At 43.4% G+C, this 26,889-nt stretch overlaps 1 protein-coding gene across 1 annotated transcript in view; it reads left to right on the top strand.

The window, feature by feature from the left end:
- Positions 1-670: 670 nt before the first annotated feature.
- The window catches only part of LOC126475030 (UDP-glucosyltransferase 2-like), a 64,114-nt gene continuing 37,895 nt past the window's right edge, over positions 671-26,889 (top strand). The window contains exons 1-2 of the mRNA XM_050102573.1: positions 671-767; positions 15,963-16,148. Of these exons, the coding sequence (XP_049958530.1) occupies positions 15,969-16,148 (180 nt within the window). The 5' untranslated portion in view covers positions 671-767; positions 15,963-15,968. The remainder of the gene's footprint in view (positions 768-15,962; positions 16,149-26,889) is intronic.

Raw genomic sequence — 26,889 nt, 5'->3', positions numbered from 1 at the left:
GAGATTCGAGCGCGCACGAAGGCTTTCCGGCAGTCGTTCTTCCCGCGAACCATACGCGACTGGAACAGGAAAGGGAGGTAACGACAGTGGCACGTAAAGTGCCCTCCGCCACACACCGTTGGGTGGCTTGCGGAGTATAAATGTAGATGTAGATGGGATACCCTAGGACATGGAAGAAAGAAAAAGTATACGTAGTTTACACGAGTCACTCCTTACTTCCGGGAAGGTGGACATATACAGTGCAAAGAAGCAAGATTCGGAACAACTGAATCCGAATCTAACACTAGAACTCTGGCTTGCAACAGTTACCTCTGTTAAACAGCCAGTTTGGGAGCTGCAACATTTCGTCAATTTTCTATACTACGACAGTTGTTAGAGTTGCTGTTTGTATGGTGAGTGCGTTCCTATTCAGTGGAGAACGCGATATTGTTGCACAACAGCATGTCATATCATGTCAGCCCTTGTATGTTCTAGACAGTCAGACTGTAGCATCGAGCCATCGACAGTACCTTGACCACGGTAACACTCTATATCTGAACAGTCCCGTATCTCGGCTATCTTGCGCGGTGTGATAATTGCGAGTGTGCAGCGATGACGTAACGCTGCGCATCTCAATGTCGCTCCGAGTTATAACTGGAGAAGCTTCCGCAGCCGGCAGTGGCCCGGCGGACAGAAGCGCGAGCAGTGCGTACACACAGTCCACAACTCCACGTGCTCACATCTCGTGCGTAGCCGACGTGCTCGGGAAAGCCTCGTTACTTACTGAGGTCAGTGAACACTTTGCAGTACGTAACGCTTCATAGGTACAAGTAACAAGCGAAGAGCGAAGGTTGAGCGTGATGGCAGTCCTCGAAGACATAACAAACATCTGTCACACTGTGACCATGTGACTTCATTTTGAAGTAACTCTGCTTAACACCGCCTCTGTTCTAAACTTCACCTCGTCCCTACAGTACATTCAGACCCTACTCCTTCATTGCCATCTTCTATTTTTGCGTGATTTTACTATTAATCTGAATAATCTTCATTTTAATATATGTTAATATGGTCTGCACTTGTTACTCTTCACGCACATTCAGAATAATTGATGAAAATATCATCAAATCTGCAACCATTCTCTGAAAGCCATCTTAGGGTGTGGCAAAATGTACTTCATGTATCACTGCCTTTTCTCCCCACATTTTATCATATTAATTCGAGAATGGTACGAGGTAGCAACGACTGTTGGTAAACTCAAATTTCTCAGGTTTTACTATCGTGGTCATTTTGCTAGATACACAGGGTGAGTCACTGACTATTGCCACCAAGAATAACTCCGAAAGTATGATACGAGCTGAAAGCTTTGTAGGACAAATGTTGCATGGGACAACGGGGGCCATAATATGACGTTTGTTTTTTGTTGCTGCAGGTGAGGTCGCTTCAGAGATATGAAGGTCAACTTTTTTTTTTTTTTTTTTTTAAATTGGATGTTATAGTTTGGTACTTATTTTCTGATAGCGGCTATCGAGACGAATCCAATGACGTGTAGCAGTAAGGTCTTTGAAGGTCAACCAAGGTCACAAAGGTGGCATGAACGTCCATTTACAGAAGGGGTTCGAAGTGATGACCATTGGTGTCAATGCTGTGCTGCAATCTAGTTATCTTGAATTGAGTGGTATTTCTTATCACATCGGTACTTATCAAAGTACATGCTCTGACAGTTCTCTCTCTTATATCTTCAGGTGTAGTTGGAACGTCTTTATAAACAGTGTCTTTTACGAATATCCACAAGAAAAAATCTAGAGGCGTCAAGTCTGGCGAACGAGCCGGCCACGACACATCTCCTCCGCGTCCAATCCAACGATTTGGGAATTGTCTCTGCAACTCATTTCTGGCCATCAACGAAAAATGTGCCACACATCTATCGTGTTGATACCGCACTGGGATTAGCCGAGCTGTCTAAGGCGCTGCAGTCATGGACTGTGCAGCTGGTCCCGGCGGAGGTTCGAGTCCTCCCTAGGGCATGGGTGTTCGTGTTTGCCCTTCGGATAATTTAGATTATGTAGTGTGTAAGATTGGGGACTGACGATCTTAGCAGTTAAGTCCCATAAGATTTCACACACAGTTGAACAGATACCACATTCTGTTCCTTGTCCCTAAAGGTATTTCTTCCAATAACAGACCTAACGTTTCTTGCACGAATGTGGTGTACTTACAACCATTAAGATTTCCTTCGATGAAATAGGGGCCTATGATTCTGACCTCCAGAATCCCACACCACGGGTTTTGGTGTGCAACTTGCCGCAGCCAACATGGATTTTCAGTTGCCCAATAATGCATGTTATGCACATTAACATTTACAGGGTTCGTGAATGTAGTCTCTTCAGTAAATAAAATCAATAAATGTGTCATCAGTCTGACTCTGAAGTTGAGCCTATAGGCAGAATTCAATGCGGCGCAATCAATCCGTACCAGTTACTTCATGGTGGAGACTGATATGGTAAGGATGATATTTACGGCGATGCAGAATACGAACAACAGTACTCTGGCTCATGCCAGATTCCCTTGCGATTTGACGCGGACTAACACAAGGATCTCGAACCACAGTGGAAATAGTACCAGTTCCCGTTTCCTCATTAGTAATTTTCCTTTGTCGGATAAGTTTCCTGTGCGTTAAAGATCCAGTTGTTCTCAATTTATCATACACATATTTAAATGTACGATGTGTAGGGTGAGTACGTTGAGGATATCTTTCAGCGTATAAGTCTCTAGCTCGCATTGAATTTCGTTGGCATTCTCCGGAAATGTGAAGCATATCGATTTGTTCTACATCATTCACATTCGCTTGATTCGACGATACTAGCCTTACCGTTCCTATTAGTGTTGTACTGCGAAACCGTCGATTGATGTTTACATGTCAATGGCACGTTAGATGGATACGCTGTATTCGGCGACTATTTACTATTTGCACGATATATGAGAGAGAATTGTCAGAGCATGTGCTTCGATAGGTGCCGAAGTGATAAGAAATACCACTCAATCCATGATAACAAGATTGTAGCACTGCATTGATACAAATCGTCATCAATTCGAACACCTTCTGTAAATGGACGTTCATGACACCTTTTTGACCTTCGTTGACCTTAAAAGACCTTACTGTTACACATCACTGGATTCGTCTCGATAGCCGCTATCAGAAAATAAGTACCAAACTGTAGCATGCCATTTAAGAAAACGAAGTTGACCTTCGTATCTCAGACGCGACCGCACCAAGCAACAAACAGCCATCCTCATATTATGGCCCCCGTTGTCCCATGCACCATTTGTCCCACAAACTTTTCAGCTACTTACTTCCGGAGTTATTGTAAGTAGCAATAGTTTGTCACTGACCCTGTATATTTAAGGAAGTAATATGTCGGTAAATTCTTACTGGTTACGTAGGGTCTCGCAGTTTCAACAGTAAATCTCTGTGATTCGCTACACTTTTGCAGCGTCTGCCACTTCATTTTCATGAACATCTTCACGATTGTCTCAAGCTTACTGTATGAGCAGCTGTGGGAATCCATGTCTCTTCTATGGATCTCCACCATCCTCTCCATTAGGCCTCCCTGGTAAGTGTCTCAGACTAGCAATAGCAAAGAATTGCTCTAATGAGTGTTTTATAAGCTACTTCTTTCTCTTGTGATTACCTTTCATATGACTCCTCCGGTGAACTACAGCCTGTCATCCACCCTTCCTACAACTACTTTTATGTGAGTGTTTCTCTTCGCTCTGTCTGTATGATCGCAAAAACTATAGGTTTTTGGCAACTGATAGTATGCTCAGAGGCGAGTACTGTGGCTCTCCTACTGCTACTAGTGACCTTTATACTTACCAAGAAACCAAAGTATTCGGATTCGGTCTTATTTTAATCACATTCGGTACCTTTGGTCCTGTTTTAAACACATTCGGTAGCTTTTAGGCTAAGTGGAATAACGGTGTAACGATCATTAATACTAGTGGCTGAGCATTTTGTATGTGTACATAAATAGTTGGCCGAAGTCGAGCGGTACATTGTAAAGACACATCTAGTTGAAGCAGAAATTCCAGGTAAGTTTTTAAAGGTGGCGTTATTTTGTTTGTCCTGCGTACAAACAGTTTACGAGAAATGAAAATATTGATATCAGTCAACTAACAGGGTGATTGAATTGCCCCTCACGAAACATTTTATGCAACCCACAATGCCTTAAAAACCACGCTCGAAGTTTTTGTACTCCCTCGCTCGCTGAAAAACTTTAATGCTTATATTTGTGACAGAATTGACCTCAGTAAGGACTTAGAAGTCGAATGTAAATTAACTCCAAGAGAATATTGTTTTATATATCTCAAGACACAAAGATATATAGTTACAGTATGCTTCATACAGGGTGTCCCAGAAGTCCGTTAACATTTGAAAATGCACTAACTCACATAATACTGTGGGTGAAGAGGTAAAACTTGACACATGTGCGTGAAATGACATGGGAACCTAAAACGAGTGCAAAAACCGCTCAATAGATGGCACTGGACAGCAACTAGTTAGTGACGACACATGAGAATCTTGTATAAAATGTATTTCTGCGTCATGCTTCGCCTCCCAGGTCATCAGACTTCAATACGTGGTTACTGGGGGTTACCTAAAGTCGTAAGTCCACCGCAACATCCAAGTTCATCAAGGATGCTAAAAGACATCATCCGACGGAAATTTGTCACAATGCCTACTGACATGCTGTACAATGCCGCTCACAACATTGTCCCTGGTCTACAGGTATTGTTGATGAATGACGGACACCATGTTGAGGGTTTGTTATAGAGAACATCGTCTTTGCTGAAAAATTAATTGTTATGCTAATTATTGCTTTTGTATCACATGAAGCCCTATCTATTGGTCATTTTGTGCACCTTTGTTTGGTTTCAATAAAACCCCATGTCATTTGAAGCATGTGTGTCAATTGGTACTTCTCAACCTACATTATGCCGTGAGGTAACGAATTATCAAAAGTTAACAGACTTTTGTGTCATCCTGTACATCGATCAGCGTCAGCACCTGTCCAAGTAAATGACAATAGTGAGAACGAATAGTTTTTCTTCTCTTTCTCTAGTCCGTTTTGCACCCATCTTTTTCTTTGTTTTCTCCTGATCTGAACTTTTTTCTTTCTGCTAGTTTTTCCTGCGTTCTTCCCATTTCCCTCAGATCTGATTTAATTTCTTTGATCCAGGCCATCCATCGGGTTTCAGTCAAAAAAGTTAAAACTTCTTTTTAAATCCTTTTTTTTTCCCTCTAGCCTTTCTAGATGTTCTCGCGTCCGTCGGCCGTCGTAATTTAATATATTATTATTGTTATTATTATTTTTAGATTGTTGCCGACTTACGTGGTGGGCCTTAATAAAAATGATTCTCCATTTAATTTTGATTTTACGAATTAATGCTTTCCTGAAGTTCTCCTTTTTAACAATATTAATCTCAAATTATTTGTTACGTTAGTGAATGTTAGACTCGCTGCAGCTTAAAACATGAGCATACAAGCTGAACAATGTAATAAACTTTTCATATTAATTTCCTCGGCTAGTCAGTTCACTTTAAAGCAAAAGATCTTTAGTTATTAATTACAATTGCGGCCCACACACGCGCGAGAGTATTTTCTTACTTCCGTTAACCATTGCATTGTAGTCGGGGTCCTGGCTCTGGCTCTCGGTTGTGGTACTGAAAACAAGAATCTTAAGCTACGTATTTCTGCAACTTCGTGCGGCTGTGGAGAAAAATTAATATTATGTTAATAGCGGGCGAGAATTTCGCTTCCGCTAATTTTTCATAAGTTAATATTGCCACGTAATGGCGTCGTTGGCTGCATCGGCAGCTGCGATTGTTGAACTGTAAATTACTTGAATGCAGGTTAATTCAAGGAAGGCGGACATGAAATCAGGATCACCTCTTACAAATTAAAAGTGCACAATAATATTACATCGGTATATTATATGCTTAACTCATACAAATATGCTTACATTTGCCAGGACTCGCAAGATGTCCGTCTATACACACTCAAGACAAAAGAAAAAGGTGAAGACGACTAAAAAATTAACAAAAGAGCGTATCTTGTCGACTCTTTAGATCACTTTGTTATATTTCTTTGCACTGCATTTCTTTGCATTTCTCGACAGAGAAATTATTGTTTTACGGCTACATGAACAAAATATATTATTTAATTTTTGAATGCTTTCTTTATAAATATTGCTTTTTAAGTCTTTTCGTAATATGGCACTGGGGACGCTATAATGTCCATAGAATACAAGTCTTCTCTTCCTCATTGTGTCTAATTTTCGTTCCATTTTTCCACAAACTTGTTTATTATTTCTTAATTTTCATTTCCCATTGTCATATTGTGGTCCCAAGATAGTCTTTTCCTTTTTTTCTATTATCACCCAATAGTTTGGTTGTCTTTAACGAAAAGCATTCTGAAGCATAGAGGCATTCTGGTCTAATGACAATATTGTAATGCTGTAGTTTTGCGGCTGTGGAAATAGATTTGTTGTTATATATGTCTTTTGTAAATTGAAAAGCTACCTCTATTTACCTAGCTGTTGCTAAGTTAGCTCCTTTGTTCAATGCATTCTAAAAATGCGTGTGAAATCTTATGAGACTTAACTGCTATGGTCATCGGTCCCTAAGCTTATACACTACTTAACCTAAATTATCCTAAGGACAAAGAAACACACCCATGCCCGAGGGAGGACTCGAACCTCTGCCGGGATAAATGCATTCAGTTATATTGTTACACCATGATATTAAAATTATGTAACCATTTTTATTCTTCCGTAATCAATTTCCATGTATTTCGGTACCTTCTTCCCAGTTGTCCTATACTCAGTTTTTTTAAAAGGGCACTTTTGAATCTGTCCTTTGTAAGAAATTTATCTACATTCTAACGTCTTCTATAGATTTAGCTAAAATGGCAACCTCGTATGTAAAAGCAAAGCAGTCAATACTCAGATCATCTAGTTTTCTTCCAATTGTGTTTTTCTTTTTTTCTTTTTAAATTTCTTCTACTTCTGTTCTTTTCCTCCATTCGCTGACTACCATTCCCAGTACACAACTGAACAGCGGTGAGGAGAAACCGGTTCTTTGTGCTACACCACATTTGATCTCAAAAATTTCGGAGGTTCGTTATGTATATATTAGTGTGTTTTTTAGGATTGCCACAGATTTGTTGTCATCTCCAAACTCTTTGAAGGTGCTGAATAATGTTTCCTATTCTATCGAATCATGCGCTTTTTAAAATCTACAAATTTTATGTAGATAATTTGGTTCTGATTTTTCTATACCTGATTATAAATTTCAGATTTAAAAGTTGTTCTGAACAACATCTTCCTTTTCTAAACCCTACTTTGTACTGTCCTAACTGATGATCCATTTGCCTCTGCACCCTGTGTTGTAACGCTTTTGAAACAATTGTGTAAGTCAATGGAAGAAGGGAAATTCCACTGTAGTTGTTGGGGGTCAGTTTTATACCCTTTTTTGTGGATCTGGTGAATTAACGCTGTTCTCTAATCTTCTGGCATAGTTTCTGTTTCCCAGACTTTTTGAAAGACAATATTACGTTATACACGCGAAGCAACAATCTTCAGTTGTCTTTCTGTCGAATGCATTCATACAACGCATCTGGCATTGTTCCTGCAGTTTCATTATTTCCATTATCAGTTATCTACGTTTCTGGCCATCTCCTGAAATACACAAAAATATTAAGAGACATTGATTTTCTTGTACAATTTGCCTCTTGTTGTTACTGTCTTGTCCGCCATCTCATATGATCAAGTGGTTGTATCTCCTCGCTTCCTCTCAGGCATATAACATGTAACTTTGTGTAGTTGTGTACAGTCTACTACATTCCTATTAATAGCTGACTTTTTCCATGAGAGAGTTTTTTCTTCTGCTTTCTTCGCATATGTGACATTTCTTGTTCTTTCTCTACACACCATTGTTAAATAATTGCCTCCTTAATCTGTGTCTGTATCATCTTCTTTTCCTAGGATGTAGACAAAACCTAAAAACTATAGACCGATCAGCCTTCTCTAATTTACAAATAGTTCACCTACCACACGGAAAAAAAAAAATGGAAATAAGCAGTTGAAAAGCAGGCTTTGAAAATAACTGAAATTCTATCAGTGAATATAGAGGGAATGAAAACAGACACAAAATGCTACAGTCCAATATCTTTAACTTCAGAACATGTCAAACTACTAGAGAAAGTAATATTGAATCAATTTGAGGCATATTTCATTATATAAAATCCATTCAGCAATCTGTTACATGGTTTCAGAAAAGGAAGATCTGCTGTAACAGCAGTACCAACTTTTTAGTTATTCATGTAATATCAGACAAACAAGACAAGTTACCAGCCACTTTTCTGGATATGAGTAAAGCTTTGGATACTGTGAATCATACAGAAGAATAGGGTATGAGAGGAGTAACCTTACAACTACTTACCACCTATTTGAAAGACAGGAAATAGTGCATCAAACTAACTTATAAAAGGAATTAACACTTGGTAAGCACTAAATCAAAATGCAAGATACTTCAATTTGGTGTGCCTCAAGGTAGTATATTAGGCCTTTCTGTTCCTTGTACATGTTAATGATTTAAGTGAACCAAAAAACTGCAAGTTCGCAAGTTATGCTCGGGCTGTGATGTACAAACTGCTGCTAACAGTAGTGAAATCAACTACAGTTTTCTGTCAATTTACCTTACTGGAAATAAGCTACTTGTAAATAAAGAGAACACAGTGACAATACAGTTCATGCTTACCTATTACCAGAACATAAACAGTGCACAATCTACACCTCCATTGGCACATGCATTAGCCATACTACTAAACACAAATTTTTTTGATATTATTCTTGATGAACACCTGTCATGGTAAGAGCACATAGATCATATCTCTAAGAAAATCAGTGCGAATGTATATCTACTGAAACGGGTCTGAGCCTTCCTGGGCCATGGTAGTTCCAGGCAAGTACATTTTGGATTGATACATCGATATCTTCAGCGTGCTATAGAGATATAGGGTGGGGCACCAGCAGTATATACAGACAGGCTTTTTAGCTTACAAGAAAAGGCAGCAAGGATGGTAGATAGGGTAACCAAGAGGTAGCCTTGTAGAGAAATGTTCAGAAAATGTAAAGTACTTATCATCTACTCTATGTACATCCTGCAGGCAATCATATTTGTGAAACCATATCCAGAACATAACGTAATAAACAGTAATGTATATCTACAATACACGAGGTGGGGGGAGGGGTGTGTGGATATTTTCACAGAATTGTAAAAAAAAGGATCTGTGGACTGTAGTCCAGATGCAATAGGAACAATTTTGTGCTACAGACTACCAAGTGATGTCAAGACAGCTAACTTAAACCCCTTAAAGAATAAACTAAAGCATTTATTAATAGAGGAAAGCTGTTATTCAATAGAAGTTTTGAAGTTGTAATGTATGATTTTAAAATAGTGTATATAGCCATAAGTTAGTTCCTGCAAGAAAAAAATCTGCTTCTAATGATTTTCGGTTGTGCACTCGGATCCCGTCTACATTCTGCCATGACATTTCGGCCCAGAGACATTCGGCCATCTTCAGGTGAGCAGACAACTACTGAAGAGTCCAGGTGCATTTAGGGTATTTGTGCCGTATCCCGCGCATCCGAAATGTGCTGGCGTCTTTGGAAGCATGCGCCAGGCGATGACAAGCGCGGGGCAGCCGAGTTGTGTGTGCTGCCGTCGGTGGTGGAAGTGAGAAATGATTTAATCCCGTCGATTTCGTTGTGACTGGACAATTTGAATTATAGGATTCCAATTTTTATCACGATTTATAAGATTATCGGTAAGGTGTATTTCCATCGCTTCTTTGATTAATGAATCCCAAAACTGGAAAATGGAGCTGAACTTTTTGTTCTATTGTATTCCGTTGAGTGTCCCATGGAATTACAGTGTTCTGCTACTGCTGATTTAAACTTCTCGTGTTCTGTTGCTCCTGGAGAGTTCGCGTCGTCTGAACCATATATGAAATACCGCACTCACAGGGGATTATGTAAACGCCCGCTTTTTTCAGTTGTAAGCCGTCTTTAATGGATCCAACCAGGGTCAAGTTCTTAGCTGTAACAGTGTATACAGCCTTAAGTTTGTTTTTGCAAGAAAAAACGGATAATGTCAGATTTTCACTCTTTTTATCAATGTACGCATTTATACTTCGAGTTGTAATCTCGCTTTGTAAAAGAGTAAATTTAACCATAAGGTTGTTTTTGCAGCAAAAAGTGATGGTTTCTGATCTTTATTCTTTTTATCAATGTATATATTTATACATTTGTGAACTAAGCTTTTTACATGCGAACTAAATTTATGACAATATCCGAAAACTGATTGTTAAATAGAGCGAAAATAAACAAATAAAATGCTATAGTACACTGGATCATATTGAACGGAGTTATCGAATAGAGCTAGAGGTATGAATTACTTCTATGTCGGTGGTTTATAAACTTTGTGAATACTTTTGAACCACTTTCAACCAAATGTGTAGTGATAGCCCTTGAGAAGCAACGGTTTGAGTCGATCAATGTTGGTACACTGAAGAACATGTGTATCAATGTTACACTATCCATTACACCTCATCAGAATAATAGGGAACACATAACTGAAGGGAAGTCAGACAAGGAGATCCCTTAACATCAAAAATTTTTTCACCCATCCTGACGGGAGTTCTTACAGTGCAAAAACAATCAAGATAAATATGTTAGTTTTCCTGATGACATTACAGTGTTTGCATGTATTGCAGATGAAAATCAGTGGTTTGTAGAACAAGTTGATGAGTTTTTGTACTTAGGCCGGCTGAGGACGACGATAGACTAGACACGAAAAAAAAAATGGTAAAAATAACTGGAGTGTTTTTAATAAGCTGTTTACAGCTTAAAAATTAAGATTATATGCCGGAAAAGTCCGTTTGTAATCAGTCGGTATTAACAGATTTACCTAACTGCAAGGAGATCTGGGCTCTAAATCAGAAGAACATTCAAAAACGGGGAGTTTCTCAGCAAGCAGTAGAGTGACACATGTTGGGAATTACTAATAGAGTCAGGAAGACAAACAGGATGCAGGCAACAGGAACACTAACGAGTAATTATGAAACACATTAAAATGAAGTGGAGGTGAAGTGGACACTTAACCATAAAAATTTGCGGTAGGTGGCACAAGGAAGATCCTTGAAAGCTTCCAACACATAAGAGAGGACATAACCGAAAGTGTTTGGATGAGATTAGAAAATATACAGAAACAACCTCGTTGCTTCCACCTGAAGTCTGGAACAGGCCTTTATGCAGTATTCGATGTCAAATGACTCATGGTAAAGATACCCTCTTCTATAAAGGTACACTCCTGGAAATGGAAAAAAGAACACATTGACACCGGTGTGTCAGACCCACCATACTTGCTCCGGACACTGCGAGAGGGCTGTACAAGCAATGATCACACGCACGGCAAAGCGGACACACCAGGAACCGCGGTGTTGGCCGTCGAATGGCGCTAGCTGCGCAGCATTTGGGCACCGCCGCCGTCAGTGTCAGCCAGTTTGCCGTGGCATACGGAGCTCCATCGCAGTCTTTAACACTGGTAGCATGCCGCGGCAGCGTGGACGTGAACCGTATGTGCAGTTGACGGACTTTGAGCGAGGGCGTATAGTGGGCATGCGGGAGGCCGGGTGGACGTACCGCCGAATTGCTCAACACGTGGGGCGTGAGGTCTCCACAGTACATCGATGTTGTCGCCAGTGGTCGGCGGAAGGTGCACGTGCCCGTCGACCTGGGACCGGACCGCAGCGACACACGGATGCACGCCAAGACCGTAGGATCCTACGCAGTGCCGTAGGGGACCGCACCGCCACTTCCCAGCAAATTAGGGACACTGTTGCTCCTGGGGTATCGGCGAGGACCATTCGCAACCGTCTCCATGAAGCTGGGCTACGGTCCCGCACACCGTTAGGCCGTCTTCCGCTCACGCCCCAACATCGTGCAGCCCGCTTCCAGTGGTGTCGCGACAGGCGTGAATGGAGGGACGAATGGAGACGTGTCGTCTTCAGCGATGAGAGTCGCTTCTGCCTTGGTGCCAATGATGGTCGTATGCGTGTTTGGCGGCGTGCAGGTGAGCGCCACAATCAGGACTGCATACGACCGAGGCACACAGGGCCAGCACCCGGCATCATGGTGTGGGGAGCGATCTCCTACACTGGCCGCACACCACTGGCGATCGTCGAGGGGACACTGAATAGTGCGCGGTACATCCAAACCGTCATCGAACCCATCGTTCTACCATTCCTAGACCGGCAAGGGAACTTGCTGTTCCAACAGGACAATGCAGGTCCGCATGTATCCCGTGCCACCCAACGTGCTCTAGAAGGTGTAAGTCAACTACCCTGGCCAGCAAGATCTCCGGATCTGTCCCCCATTGAGCACGTTTGGGACTGGATGAAGCGTCGTCTCACGCGGTCTGCACGTCCAGCACGAACGCTGGTCCAACTGAGGCGCCAGGTGGAAATGGCATGGCAAGCCGTTCCACAGGACTACATCCAGCATCTCTACGATCGTCTCCATGGGAGAATAGCAGCCTGTATTGCTGCGAAAGGTGGATATACACTGTACTAGTGCCGACATTGTGCATGCTCTGTTGCCTGTGTCTATGTGCCTTTGGTTCTGTCAGTGTGATCATGTGATGTACTTGACCCCACGAATGTGTCAATAAAGTTTCCCCTTCCTGGGACAATGAATTCACGGTGTTCTTATTTCAATTTCCAGGAGTGTATTTTAGCTCCTCTTGAATTGCTGAGTTGCTGATACATGTAACCAAATAATTTTTGACCTCCTTGCACGAGAATTAATACAACACATTTTTTTCTGAAAGCAGGTTGATTTTGTTCAGGATTACAACACACGTTATTATTCCACAATCTTTTGGCTACAAAACCCTATTTTTCAACAAAACCTCCGTTCAATGCGACGGCCTTACGCCACATTACTGAGGAGCCCTGTATGCCGGCATAGTACCACTCTATGGTCGACGTCGGACCAACACCTTGCTGCATCAATAACCTCCCCATTATCCACGTACTGCTTGATGTGGAGTGCCTCCTTCAATGAGCCAAACAGCTGAATGCCGTAAGATGCGTTGTCCGAGCTGTAGAGTCGACGAGGAACAGTCCATTGAAGTTTTGTGAGTCCTCTCGGATGCGCAGACTTATGTGAGGCATTGCGCTGTCATGGAAAAGAAGTTCGTCTGCATTTTTGTGGCGACGAAGGGTAGTAAATTACACTTCAGAGTTGATCGTTACATCGCTGCACCGTGAGTGAGGCAAACAGGATATCTCCTTCAGAGTCCAAGAGTACTGACGTCATAACTTTACCGGCTGGGGGTACAGCTTCGAAGTTGTTATTGGGAGAAGCAGTGGTGTGGTGCCACTGCACAGAGAAAAAATTGTCAAGATCACCCTCGTAACGCTCAAGCAATCCTGCACAGATGGTGCTTCGTTTCTAAAGAGAAACGCCACACACCTTTGAGTACACCAGCTGGTGGACGAGTGTGTCATCACTAACAACAGAGACGTCCAGTTGAGCAGGGAGGTGTTGTTTCAACGGCGATCCGCCGGCCACCTTGAATGAGACTGTCCGCACGTTCCAACATTGCAGGAGTCACAGCCGTGTGCGGCCGGCAGGCGGGAGGAATGTGGGACAGGTTTAAGCGACCTGGTTGCGATGATGGCAGGCGCTTCGCCCAGCGACTCACCGTACTCACGATGCGCGGGTTTTCCACCGAAAGAGACTGTGACGACTTTCTGCCTGGAACTGGCCTCCTTTATAGACGCCATTTTGAAGGTTATGATAGCGTAATTTCAACATTTCAGCAGTCTACATCTTCCCTTCAAATTAGATTAGATTTACTTTCATTCCAATTGATCTGTAGTGAGGAGGTCCTCCAGGATGTAGAACATGTCAGTAAAACGATAATACATGACAAATATTTACAACTCAAACAAATAAGCTAATGTACTATTCCACATGTCCCAAGTGGAATGATCATCATTTTTTTTAATGAACACCATATGAAAGAATCATTTTACAAACACTAATGCACTGAATTTAAAATAAAAAAGTTTTTTTATTTATAAGGTATAAACATGTAATAGAACTACTATAATAGTTATTTACAATGAACACATTACTGCACTGAAATGGTGCAGAAGTTAGATTGTACTTACACACATGCACACACACACGCGCACACACACACACACACACACACACACACACACACACACACACATACACATACACACTTATTTAGAATGAACACAAAAAAATGGTTCAAATGGCTCTGAGCACTATGGGACTTAACAGCTATGGTCATCAGTCCCCTAGAACTTAGAACTACTTAAACCTAACCAACCTAAGGACATCACACAACACCCAGTCATCACGAGGCAGAGAAATTCCCTGACCCCGCCGGGAATCGAACCCGAGAACCCGGGCGTGGGAAGCGAGAACGCTACCGCACGACCACGAGCTGCGGACAGAATGAACACATTACTGCACTGAGACTGTGCAGAAGTTTTATATATATATATATATATATATATATATATATATATATATATTGTGTCAGACATATATTGTGTCAGACATAGGGGATATAAAAATGAAAAAGCTGACATACTATGCTTACTTTCATTCCATAATGTATTATGGGATTATTTTTTGGGGTAATTCATCAGGCCAAGCTAAAGTCTTCTGGGCACAAAAACGTGCAGTAAGAGTTATTCCTATATACAAGGCCACCAATAAATCCTTTAGGCTTCTTTTAAACTGAATTTCATTGGTTATTAAGCTTTTTATGGCTGCTGGCAAGTTATTGAAAATGTGTGTTCCTGAATAATGCCCACCTTTTTGTAGAAGAGTAAGTGACTTTAAATCCTGTTGAAGATTATTATTATTTATAGTACTGATTCAATGAATTGAGCTGTTGGTTTGAAAAAGTGATATATTTTTAATGACAGATTTCATTAAAGAATGTATATATTGGGAAGCAGTAGTTAGTATCCCTAGTTTCCTAAACAGGCTTCTGCAGGATGTTCTTGAGTTCACAACACATATAACTCTTACTGCACGTTTTTGTGCCCAGAAGACTTTAGCTTGGCCTGATGAATTACCCCAAAAAATAATCCCATATGACATTATGGAATGAAAGTAAGCATAGTATGTCAGCTTTTTCATTTTTATATCCCCTATGTTTGACACAATTCGCATTGCAAATAGAGATTTGTTAAGACGCCTGAGCAGTTCTGTGGTGTGCTCCTCCCTATTGAATTTATTATCAAGCTGTAATCCCAAGAATGTAACACTGTCCACTTCTTCTATCTGCTTGTCATCGTATGTTAGGCATATACTCGTAGGACACTCCTTACAAATTCTGAACTGCATGTAGTGTGTTTTTTCAAAGTTTAGTGACAAAGGATTGGCTAGGAACCAGTGATTAATGTCCACAAATATTTTATTAGCCGATCTTTCTAAGACTACATTTTATTTGCTATTTATTGCAATGTTTGTATCATCGGCAAACAAAACGAACTTGGCATCTGGTAATGTTACTGATGAAAGGTCATTGATATACACGAGAAAAAATAAGGGCCCTAAAATGGAACCTTGTGGGACCCGACTTGTATCCCCGACTTGTCCCCAGTCGCAAGTCTTACTCTTCCTTTTGTACTACTTGCTCTACACCAGTTTCCTGGCGACATACTTCATGCTCCGACATACTCGTATAATCTGGCTGCACACATACGTTAGTTGTTTCACTGCTTCTACTGTGCATGCAACACGGTGAACATTATATCGTAATGACAAGAGCGTCTGTCACGAATGCAGCAAAGCTATTGATGTTGACAGGTCACCATGGAGAGCGGCCTGCTGCTGCTTCTGGTGCTGTCGGCTCTGGGAACCCCAGAGGCGGCCAGGATCCTGTCCGTCGTGCCGTTCCCTGCCGTCAGCCACCAGGGACCCCTCAGGACGATGAGCCTCGAACTGGCCAGGAGGGGCCACCAGGTCACCTTCATCACCACCAACCCGTCCAAGGTATCGTATTTCATCTACCGTCCCTCAAAACTCAAGGCAGGTAAACTGTAGTTAAACTTATACGGCGGGTGCAACAGCGGTAATCACACAACAATAACAGATAAATGTAACATCTCTAAAGACAGAAATACGTGGTCTGCAGGAAAGGATGAAGAGCCTCCTCGCACCACTGAGGAAGTAGATCTTGTGGCCCCTCTGCGGGTCCTGGATTGTACTTCGATGCTATGACAAGTTTGGTCAAAATGGATCAACCTAGTGGCACTGCGCTAGCAGCTTCCTGAAGAGTTGTTCCGAAGCTCCGACATAAGGTGAATGTGCCGCAATTCCTGCGCACTTTCGCGGAAGGCGACCCTGCAGAAATATATTTAGAATTTAGGTGGAATGAATGCTGGCATGAGTGGACTCCAAACAGGTCGTATTCTGATCACTGTCGTCAATAATTGCATATATTTGAAATTATGCAAATCTGAAATATCAGATTCGTTTATTTTGTGCCCAGATTTCGTTACTGTGGAACGCAATATTTGGACAGATCTACTTTAATGAAACTTGTTGTGCAGTGGGCAAACAGTTAAATATTGAAAAACAATTGAGCATAGCCCGTAATGGCAATTAGTTCCTCAACAATGTACTGTCTCTTTCCGGTCACAAACAATTGTGACCAGGTGACATGGTGCATTGTCATCCACAAAAATTCCATCATTGTTTGGTAAAATGAAGTCAAATCGGCTCCAAGAAGCCGAACATAACCATTTATTTTATTAAATAATTTTTTTAAAGTAAAACTTACAATGCCTGGACCGCAATTTTATTATGACAATTAAAGTTCGATAATTTCAATGCAGTGTTATTAAAAAGGCAGTGAACCTATTTAACCAATATATTTGAACCAATACTGCATAACTTTGCATAAAAACCGGAAATGACAGAACAAAGTAAGGACGGTTCTCAGACAGATAGATTACACGACTTGTCGACTTGTCTCCCTTAGCGTACCTAACGTCTTGAGGTGGTGGGAATGGCACCTAGCTACGAAATAAAATAAAATCGTAAAGTCCAGAACAAGCGAACCCTATACTTGTGGGATAATGGCTAGGAAAAAGAAAGCAAACTTACAGAACTTTGTAGTCACACTCGAAAACTCATAAAGTTTCTGTTGCTAATTCTAAATGTATGTTCTGTGTAGGATTCTGCAGGGATCGAATCTGTAATAATGATCAGCATTACTCGATGTAACATACTCATACCACTCTCTTCTAAAGTCTTGTCGATAGAGATGGTAGTTTTGTCAAGTCTGTTGATAAAAATGGCGCAAACGCTGTATCTGTCACAAAACCCTACACACAAATATCTCGTGAAGTTGGGTGAGATACTGACATTCAGTAAATAGTATCCCCATCACAATGAATCCATCGATTTCCCGCCACTGTGTTTAAGAATTGGTCTTTAGATGGAGCATCAGACAATTTTGCAGGTTGTCCAAATTCACTCAGCCACTGTTATTACCTCCCTTTCCTGTTCCAGTCGCGTATGGTTCGCGGGAAGAACGACTGCCGGAAAGCCTTCGTGCGCGCTCTAATCTCTCTAATTTTACATTCGTGATCTCCTCGGAAGGTATAAGTAGAGGGAAGCAATATATTCGATACCTCATCCAGAAACGCACCCTCTCGAAACCTGGCGAGCAAGCTACACCGCGATGCAGAGCGCCTCTCTTGCAGAGTCTGCCACTTGAGTTTGCTAAACATTTCCGTAACGCTATCACGCTTACCAAATAACCCTGTGGCGAAACGCGCCGCTCTTCTTCGGATCTTCTCTATCTCCTCTGTCAACCCGATCTGGTACGGATCCCACACTGGTGAGCAATACTCAAGTATAGGTCGAACGAATGTTTTGTAAGCCACCTCCTCTGTTAATGGACTACATTTTCTAAGGATCCTCCCAATGAATCTCAACCTGACACCCGCCTTACCAACAATTAATTTTATATGATCATTCCACTTCAAATCGTTCCGTACATATTTTACAGAAGTAACTGCTACCAGTGTTTGTTCCGCTTTCATATAATCATACAATAAAGGATCCTTCTTTCTATGTATTCGCAATACATTACATTTGTCTATGTTAAGGGTCAGTTGCCACTCCCTGCACCAAGTGCCTATCCGCTGCAGATCTTCCTGCATTTCACTGCAATTTTCTAATGCTGCAACTTCTCTGTATAGTGCAGCATCATCCGCGAAAAGCCGCATGGAACTTCCAACGCTATACGTATACAGGAACAACCACCAGGGAGACTGCGTGAAGCGATGCTACCCCACGGTAACGCCGCCCGCTTTCTGCTAGACTGACAAAAAATACTATACAGGAGTTGGATTGGGAAGTCATTCCGCATCCACCTTATTCGCCTGATCTTGCGCCCTCAGATTTTCACCCTTTTCCGGCCTCTGCCAAAAAACCTTCAAGGAACCATCTTCCCAGATGAAAATGCGCTCCGAATATGGCTCGACAATTTGTTCGCCTCAAAACCATGTGGTTTCTACAGTCGTGGAATCGAAAAATTATCCCAACCTTGGCAGATAGTTTTAAATAGCGAAGGAGAATATATTATTGATGACTAAAGTCTCTGTTACGTGTGTCTGTTGCGTTTACTAAACTCATGGAAAAATGCTACCAACTTATGCCCATGATATATCACAAAATACAACCACAATGCATCGATGAATCTGCTTCTGTTACGTCGTGAATCACAATAGAGCAGCGATTAGCAGTCCAACAACACTTTATTCCATAGTCACAGAACATACAATATAACAAGTCAAAGATACATTGTCCTAAGAGTAAACAAACAGTCTCTCACTTGCGAGAAGTACATCACTCTGTGACATCCTCCCCACCCTGGTCGACCTCCAAAGGTACGGCCAGCTGCACAGGACGACTAATGATGTGACCTTCTGGTGTCCGGAGTATTATCGTCCTTACCCTGCCGTCTCTTCCTGGTAGTACCTTTTCTATCCTGGCCTTCTTCCACATATGTCGCGGACGAAGGTCCTCTTGGATCAGCACGATGTCGCCAGGGCGAAAGGGGATGACTCGTCCCGATGGGCGTTTAACTTCATGGTAGTTCCGGAGCTCCAATAGGTATTCTTTAACCCAACGGTTCCAAAAACTGTCACAGAGTTGCTGTCTCAGTCGGAATTCCTTTGTTAAATTCGTGCTCGCTGAAGGCTCTGGTCCCGTCGGAATAGTCGTAAGTTTTTCTCCCGTCAGAAAATGGGATGGTGTGAGTGCATCACAATCATCTCCTGGTGTGATGGGCCTGGAGTTCACCGCGGCTTCAATACTGATCAAGGTGGTGTTCAGTTGTTCCTCAGTGAGCTTTGCGAGTCCCAATACCTTCCGTAGGCAACGCTTTATAGTGCCTACCATTCTTTCCCACCATCCTCCCCACCAAGCCGCACGGGAGACAATGAATTTCCAAGTAATACTGTGGTGGGCGAGGAACTGATAAGATTTTGTGGTGGTTAATGCCTTCCAAAGTTGGGCTAGTTCCATATTCGTGGCGTGGAATGTTTTCGCGTTATCTGTATATATCGTGTGGGGTAGTCCACGTCTTCCGGCGAATCGCTGAAGTGCCATAAGAAACTTGTCCGTTGACAAGTCTGTACAGAGTTCGAGGTGGACAGCTCGTGTGGTAGCACATGTGAAAAGAGTGATATATGACTTGTGCGTTTCCTTCCCCACTTTGATGAATAGTGGGCCAGCAAAGTCTATTCCGGTTACAGCAAATGGTTTGGCAGGTGAAACTCGTTCAGGTGGCAGCGGTGCTTCGATCTGTTGCCCTCGTGGATTCTTCAAGATCTTGCATGCGAGGCATGAGTATAGGATTCTTTTGATTGTCTGACGAGCTCTAAGGATCCAAAATTCGGTTCGCAGTTCGGATAGTACAGAACGAACACCAAAGTGATGAAGGCGGATGTGTGTCTCTCGAATAACCAATTGTGTGAAGTGGTGGGAACCGTCAAGGAGTACAGGATGTTTTTGTTCCCTATTTAGGCTAGTGCACTGCAGTCGACCTCCTAGACGTATCAGTCCATCTTCTAGGAAAGGATTGTATCGTGCGATTTTTGACTCTCTTGGCAGTGGTAAGTTATTCTGAAGTGCATGTAATTCGTTGGGGAAGGAATCTCTCTGGCCCACTCGAATCCAATACATTTTGGCAGCTGATAATTCGGTGGCTGTAAGTTCTCCTGAAGATTTATTCTTCTGACGAATGTTGTGTAGGAAACGGAGAGTCCATGCTGTGATACGAATGAGCTTCCAGTACGAGCTGAATTTAAGTAAGTTCAAAAGGCCGGTTGGCGTAGATATCGACAAAACTTGGCTCTGGGTTTTCTTCCTCTTTTCTTCGGGAGGAAGTCGTACCATCGTTGGAGTATCGTTGTTTGGCCAGCATTCAGGAGGGCGTGTAAGCCAAGGCGGCCCATGCCACCAAATATCCAGAGAATTCATTTGGTAGCCGAGGAGCCCACGTGAGAGGTGGTCAGCAGGATTGTCTGGTCCTGGGCAGTGTTTCCATTGCGTGGGAGTCGTGTGTGTTTGTACCTCAGTTACACGATTACAAACGAAGGTCTTCCATCTGTTAGGATCACAGCGAATCCAACTTAGTGTTATTGTAGAATCCGTCCACAGTATCGCACGCGCAAAAGTAACACAATAGTCTGGTCCCAACTACTGCCGCTAAAAGTTCGAGTCGAGGCAATGTCACCTTCTTAATAGGAGCAAGTCTGTTCTTGCTACAGACTAAATGGGTTACGACGTCATCATCTAAGACAGTACGAATGTACAAAGCTGCTCCATATGCCTTTTCCGAGGCGTCACAGAATACGTGCAGCTGAGAGTCTCTTCCATGAGCTGTAGCAATCCATCTAGGGACACGTATATGTGACAATGAAGGTAAGCTAGATATCCAAGTGCGCCATCGTGCCCCTAAGTCCCAGGGCATAAGTTCATCCCAGCCAATTCCTCGGCACCATGTGTCCTGGAATAGCAATTTCCCAACAAGAGAAACTGGGGAAAACAGTCCGAGTGGGTCGTAGAATTTAGCCGTACATTGTAAAAGGAGTCGTTTGGTGGCTGGCTCTTCTGACGACCTTCTAATGATTTCGCTAGGATCGATACAGAAGTAGTCACCTGCGGTGTTCCAGTCTACACCTAAAACTTGAGTCTGGGTGTGGAGTTCTCGCCCTTCTGCCCACCAGATAGTGTGGAGTTGTTCACAGTTGGTAGCCCATTTTGATAAGGGGAGACTGATCAATTTCATTAGGGTTACAAGTTCATAGTATATGGTTATCACCAAATTATCACCTTCTACTGAGATCACAAAGTCGTCCATGTATGCAGTCTTGTTTATAAGTGGCGCTACGGTGGGAAATGCTGTCATACACTTGTCCGCAAGTTCTCTTAGTGTTGCAGAAAGTAAAAATGGGCTGCAGGTCAGGCCGAATGGGAGTCTGTTAAAACGGTATTCTGTTAGTTCGTCCGTCGTTTGAAGATTTCCTGTTTGATCCTGGCTAATCTTGAACCAGAAAAATCTGGTCAAGTCTTTGTCCTTTTCGTTCAAGGTTAATTGAAGGAAAGCTTGTGTGATGTCCGCGACGATAGCCGTAGAATATAATCTGAAACGCAGTAAAATTTCCAGAATCTCTGGTAATAGGTTCGGTCCTGCTTCTAATACCTCATTCAGAGAAGGTGCATTGTTTTCGTGAGATGAGACGTCAAAGACTATTCTCCACTTAGTGGTTCCGTATTTCTCCTTCCTCACTGCATGATGAGGGAGATAAAATAGCTCCTTTCCTGAGAGTGGGGTGGGAGCGACCTCTACTTGCCCCTTCGTAATGTAGTCTAGCATAAGATCGAAATACATTTGCTTAAATGTCTCTTGACGTTGAAATCTTTCCCTGAGGTGCTTGAATCGTTTTTCCGCGATAGGTCTGTTACTCGAAAGCACTTCATGCTGCATTTTGGGAAGTGTAACGACTGCTCGATGATCCTTTATAGAGAAAGATGCTCTAAACTCTTCAAGAAGTCTCGTATCCTTGTTGTTCACAGGTAGATCCTGATCGGCAGTAATCCCTATAGTTTCCAAGTCCCAAAAGCGTCTGAAATCATTGTCAGAGTGCAGAGGAGATCGGTCAGTCTGAGCAAAATTTACCATGGTTGCATGCACACAGGCTTGTGACTTGTTACCACTAAGTATCCAGCCAAACAGAGAAGGAACTAACACTAAGGTTTCAGAGATGCGTATGGGCGAATTGTGCTTCACTATCTTCCAATAAAAATCGCCTCCTACAAGAATCTCCACGGGAAGATCTTCTGTTGAATCGGTTTTCGGATCTGCTAGCGTAATCTTACGGGCATCTGGTAAACTCTTTATACGTTGTGGAACTGAAGGCTGGTGAGAAATAACGTGAGTACCTTCGAAGGCAGTAAGTGGCACTGAAGAATTCTGCCAAAGCCCCTTCATACTAAACTGAACAAGCCTGCGGTGGCGTGGGCGGGTAGGGTTTGATTCAAAGGAACAAACAGTTAGTTCTTGTCGATCTATCGTTTGCAGTTTGAGATCATCAATCAGCGATTTTGCTATGAAGCTGGACTGACTACCTGCGTCCAGTAGACATCGCGTTGTCCTGCTCAATCCTGTAGGTCCTGAGACGCATACTTGGGCTGTCTGAAGGTACGTGTAATCGTGGGGAGCGACAGATACCTTTCCCACGGAAGTAACGTTTGTCTGACCCGCAGGGCCCCTAATATCCTTTCGTTCCTCACAAATGGACTTATGATGCAGTCTTTTACAGTTAACACACCGAGCCTTTTCTTTCTTTTTGCAATTTGACACTTTGTGCCCACGTTGAAGACAAAGAAAGCATCTGTTTGCTAGTTTCAATTTATCTATTCGATCATTAACGCGTACGATCTTCTTACAGTCTTGCGCCCAATGACCGTCAGATTCACAAAAGACGCAGAATGGTTCCTTTACGCTGGTATCCTTCGGAGTCGATCTTTTAGATTTCGCGTGTACGTGAAGTGTGGACGCTGTGGGAAGGTTATTCGAAGTGCTTGAAAATTCACCGCGTATCTTCTGCGTGGTAAGCGCCCCGTCGACTTCCTCGTTCAGAAACTCCATCAGTTGCAAAATGTCCCCTTCGGATATTCCTGTACGCTTAGCGTGAATTATCCAGCGGCGGCATATATCATCCGGAAAAGCGCGTAAAATTTTCGGCGCAAGGACACGGCCGTATCCGTTCACGTCTTCCCCAAGTGCTCGGAGAGCTTGAATACGTCGCTGGCATTCAATGAATGTTGAATTAAGTTCCTCTGGGGTGGACAGATTAATTGGTTTTATGGCTTCGAGATAATCTAAGTGGGCTTGAATTATTCGATCCTTGTTGCCATAACGCGCTCGGAGAATCCTCTTCGTTTCTGCGTACGTCTCGGCCGTCACCGCTATACCGTCCACTAAATGCTTTGGTTCTCCCGAGAGATAGCCACGAAGAAAAATGTGTTTATTGATTGTAGTTACCGTCGGATCTTTCTCAACCGACTGCTCAAACTGCTCCCAGAATCGCGCCCATGTCTCAATATCGCCTGAAAAAGGCTCAAGTTTGATCGGCGGAAGTTTTACTGAAGCTGTGGGAACACTCATTGTTACAGATTGTACCGGCGGATTGTCGGGAATCTTTATGTCTGCTACCGATTTCGCAAGCTGTTTCTCTATTTCGTGAGACAATCGGGAAATTGTGAGTCTCGCGGTGTCTATATAATCTTCGCATTTAGGAACATCTTCTTCGTATTCGCCATCGTCTAACAACTCGTGAATATCCTCATCTAATTTAACGAGGCGGTCCAGAACGCTTCCCAGTCTGTCATTGTAATATTTATAATCCGCGATTTCCGATGTGTCGGGCAACCTTGCAACTTCCGCCACGAGTCGCGTAATGTTTGCTCTTTCTCTCATACGTTTTCTCTTTAGAGAGTGTAATTGCGCTTCTGGTTTGTGGTCTGGCACGTCCATTACGTCCGATTACTCGAAAGTTTAAAGCAGTGTCGGCTAGCGATCAGCTGGTCCTAGTAAGGCGTTATCTTTGGATCGCTAGTCGAAGTAGTTCAATTGATGGTCGCTAGATGGCAGCACTAGTCATAAACAATCTACAGGCGTAGCGTAGGATCTGATAATTCGTTAAATCGCTAATCGAACAGCTACAATAGCAGTACACAGCGGCATTAATGTAATCAGTTGCCTTTACAAATGGCATTACAAAACATGTTGCGTGATAATTCAATTGAACTTAGCTGTGTATGATGGCGGTTGTCGTCGAAGAGCTTGTTGCGTGGTGTAACAAATCGCTGCAGTAAACCCCGTCGTAGTGAGTGAGGAGGTTCGCGATGCCGACGAGCGAGGACGACGCGCGCGCGGCCGGGGCAGCCGCCTCGGACGCGCTGGAGTCGGCCGCTGGTCGGTCGGTTGGGCCTGGCCCGCCGGACGCTCCAGCGGCCGCTCCACACAGGACGGATCCCAGGTTGACGACCCAGGCTACGGCACCGGTTCATGACAGGATAGAACGACGATCGACAGGCGCTATTCGACCGCAGAAAACTACACACCACACGACGAAACCATATTCGGACGTCGGCCATACATCACCTCACGACGGACGCAGCAATGCAGACGACCGCCAGGACTACGCCAGAAGGCTCGATATATGTCGGGAGGAGGACAAAGAAACGCTGAAGGACATACAACGCCTCATCCGCTATTCACGGGAAACGCAAGAGCAGGAGAACGACACCTGTCTGGCATCTCCATCTGTGGACTCAGATGTCGAATCACAGCACTCCCACCAAACGGTCGACGACGCGGAGATGGCAGCGGCCTTTCCAGCAGACAACGACAACGACTCCCTACACGCAGAGGGGGACTTTACGCTCGTACACAACAAACGGCGCAGAAGCAACGCATTAGCCAAGGACTTAGCCAACCCGGCTAAGAGACGAACGGAGACCATCCCCACAACGAACCGATTCGCCCCACTGACACCTCAAGCTGCGCCTCCATCAACCAACAAGCCGCAGGGACAAACTTCTAATGCCGCAGAAGCCGTGGACAGAGACAAGAATGTGCTTCGCAAAGTGCCCCCAGTCACAATTTATTACACAAAGGATTACGTTCACCTCAACGAAACGCTCAACGGACTTCTAGAGGGCAACCTTAAAGCTATATACCAAAAGGACCGCATCAAATACCACTTTGAGTCCTTCGAAGACCAAAGGCGTGCAATAAAATTCTTCACGAACCACAGCTTCTCCTATTTTACACATCAAGCACCAGAAGACAGGGAACTGAAAGTAGTTGTCAAACGCCTTCCGGCGGAAGTTACCGAAGAACAACTTTACTATGCCCTCAAGGAAAAAGGCTTCAAAGTGCTACAAGTCTACCAATTTAAGGAACGCGACGAGAAGACGAAACAATTGATACCGCAACCTGTGTACCGAGTCACCCTCCCATCCGGAAAAGACAGTGACAAGATCTATGATGTCAAATACCTGCTCTACACACGAGTGATAATAGAAACCTATAACAGTAAAGAAGGACCAGTCCAGTGCCGACATTGCCAACGTTTCGAGCATACAGCGAACTACTGCAGCATGCCAGCACGCTGCGTCCGCTGCGGTGGATCCCATAAATCATCGAATTGTACCCATCCTAGGACGGCGCCCCCAAAGTGCGCCAATTGTGAACAAGAACATCCAGCGACCTTCCGTGGCTGCCCCAAATTTCAAGAGCTCCTACGGAAATATACTAGAAGGACACCAAAGAAGTCGACCCCACAACGGCCTATAATTTTTAAGAACTCGGCCATGGCTGCGATTCCGGCCACCCAACAACAAGCGGCACCTCTCCCTGTGGAAACAATCGCCTCTCGACCACAACCGGCACCCAGAGTGACTCTACGGCAGACAAGACAACAGCGCACGTACTCCGAAGCACTACATGCCCATCCGCCGACTCCAACACCAGCGGAGACGTCATCTGCCTGGTCGACCACCTTTACACCAGCGTTAACAGATATTCTTCAACTACTCACCGCCCTCCAGCAGAAGCTGACGTCTATCCTCTCGCTTGTAGAAAGCGTACTGACAGCTTTTCAAACACCCTAAATGGATAGACGGCATCACGCGAGGAATCTTAACTTCTGCATTTGGAATGCCAATGGCCTGAAACCGAAGAAAATAGAATTCACGGACTTCTTACATCGCCACAAGATAGACGTAGCATTTGTCTCCGAAACACATCTTCGCGAGTCAACCGACCTGCGCTTGAGGAACATGCACATCTACCGGACGGACAGACGGGACCAACGGGGTGGAGGGACCGCAGTTCTGATCAAAAAATGTATTCGTCACCACCAAGAACGTTTACCTCAACTCCAGACTTTAGAGGCCACGGCAGTAACAATCCACACGACGCTCGGAAACATTACCTGTATTGCGGCTTACCTTAGCCCAAAGAAGCCTCTCCACCCAGAAGATCTTTACTCCGTTACAGAGGGTTACGACAAGATCCTCCTTGGAGGGGATCTTAATAGTAAACATGTTGCCTGGAATTCCCGTAAGACTAACCCAAAAGGACATATGTTGTTTGCACTGGCTGAGAATTTACATGTTTCCGTCCATGGACCACGGGAAC

The sequence above is a fragment of the Schistocerca serialis genome, chromosome 4 (assembly GCF_023864345.2).
Source record: "Schistocerca serialis cubense isolate TAMUIC-IGC-003099 chromosome 4, iqSchSeri2.2, whole genome shotgun sequence".
Taxonomy (NCBI): Eukaryota; Metazoa; Arthropoda; class Insecta; order Orthoptera; family Acrididae; genus Schistocerca; species Schistocerca serialis.
The sequence above is the reverse complement of the archived record's forward strand: the minus strand, read 5'-3'. Positions and strand labels throughout refer to the sequence as shown.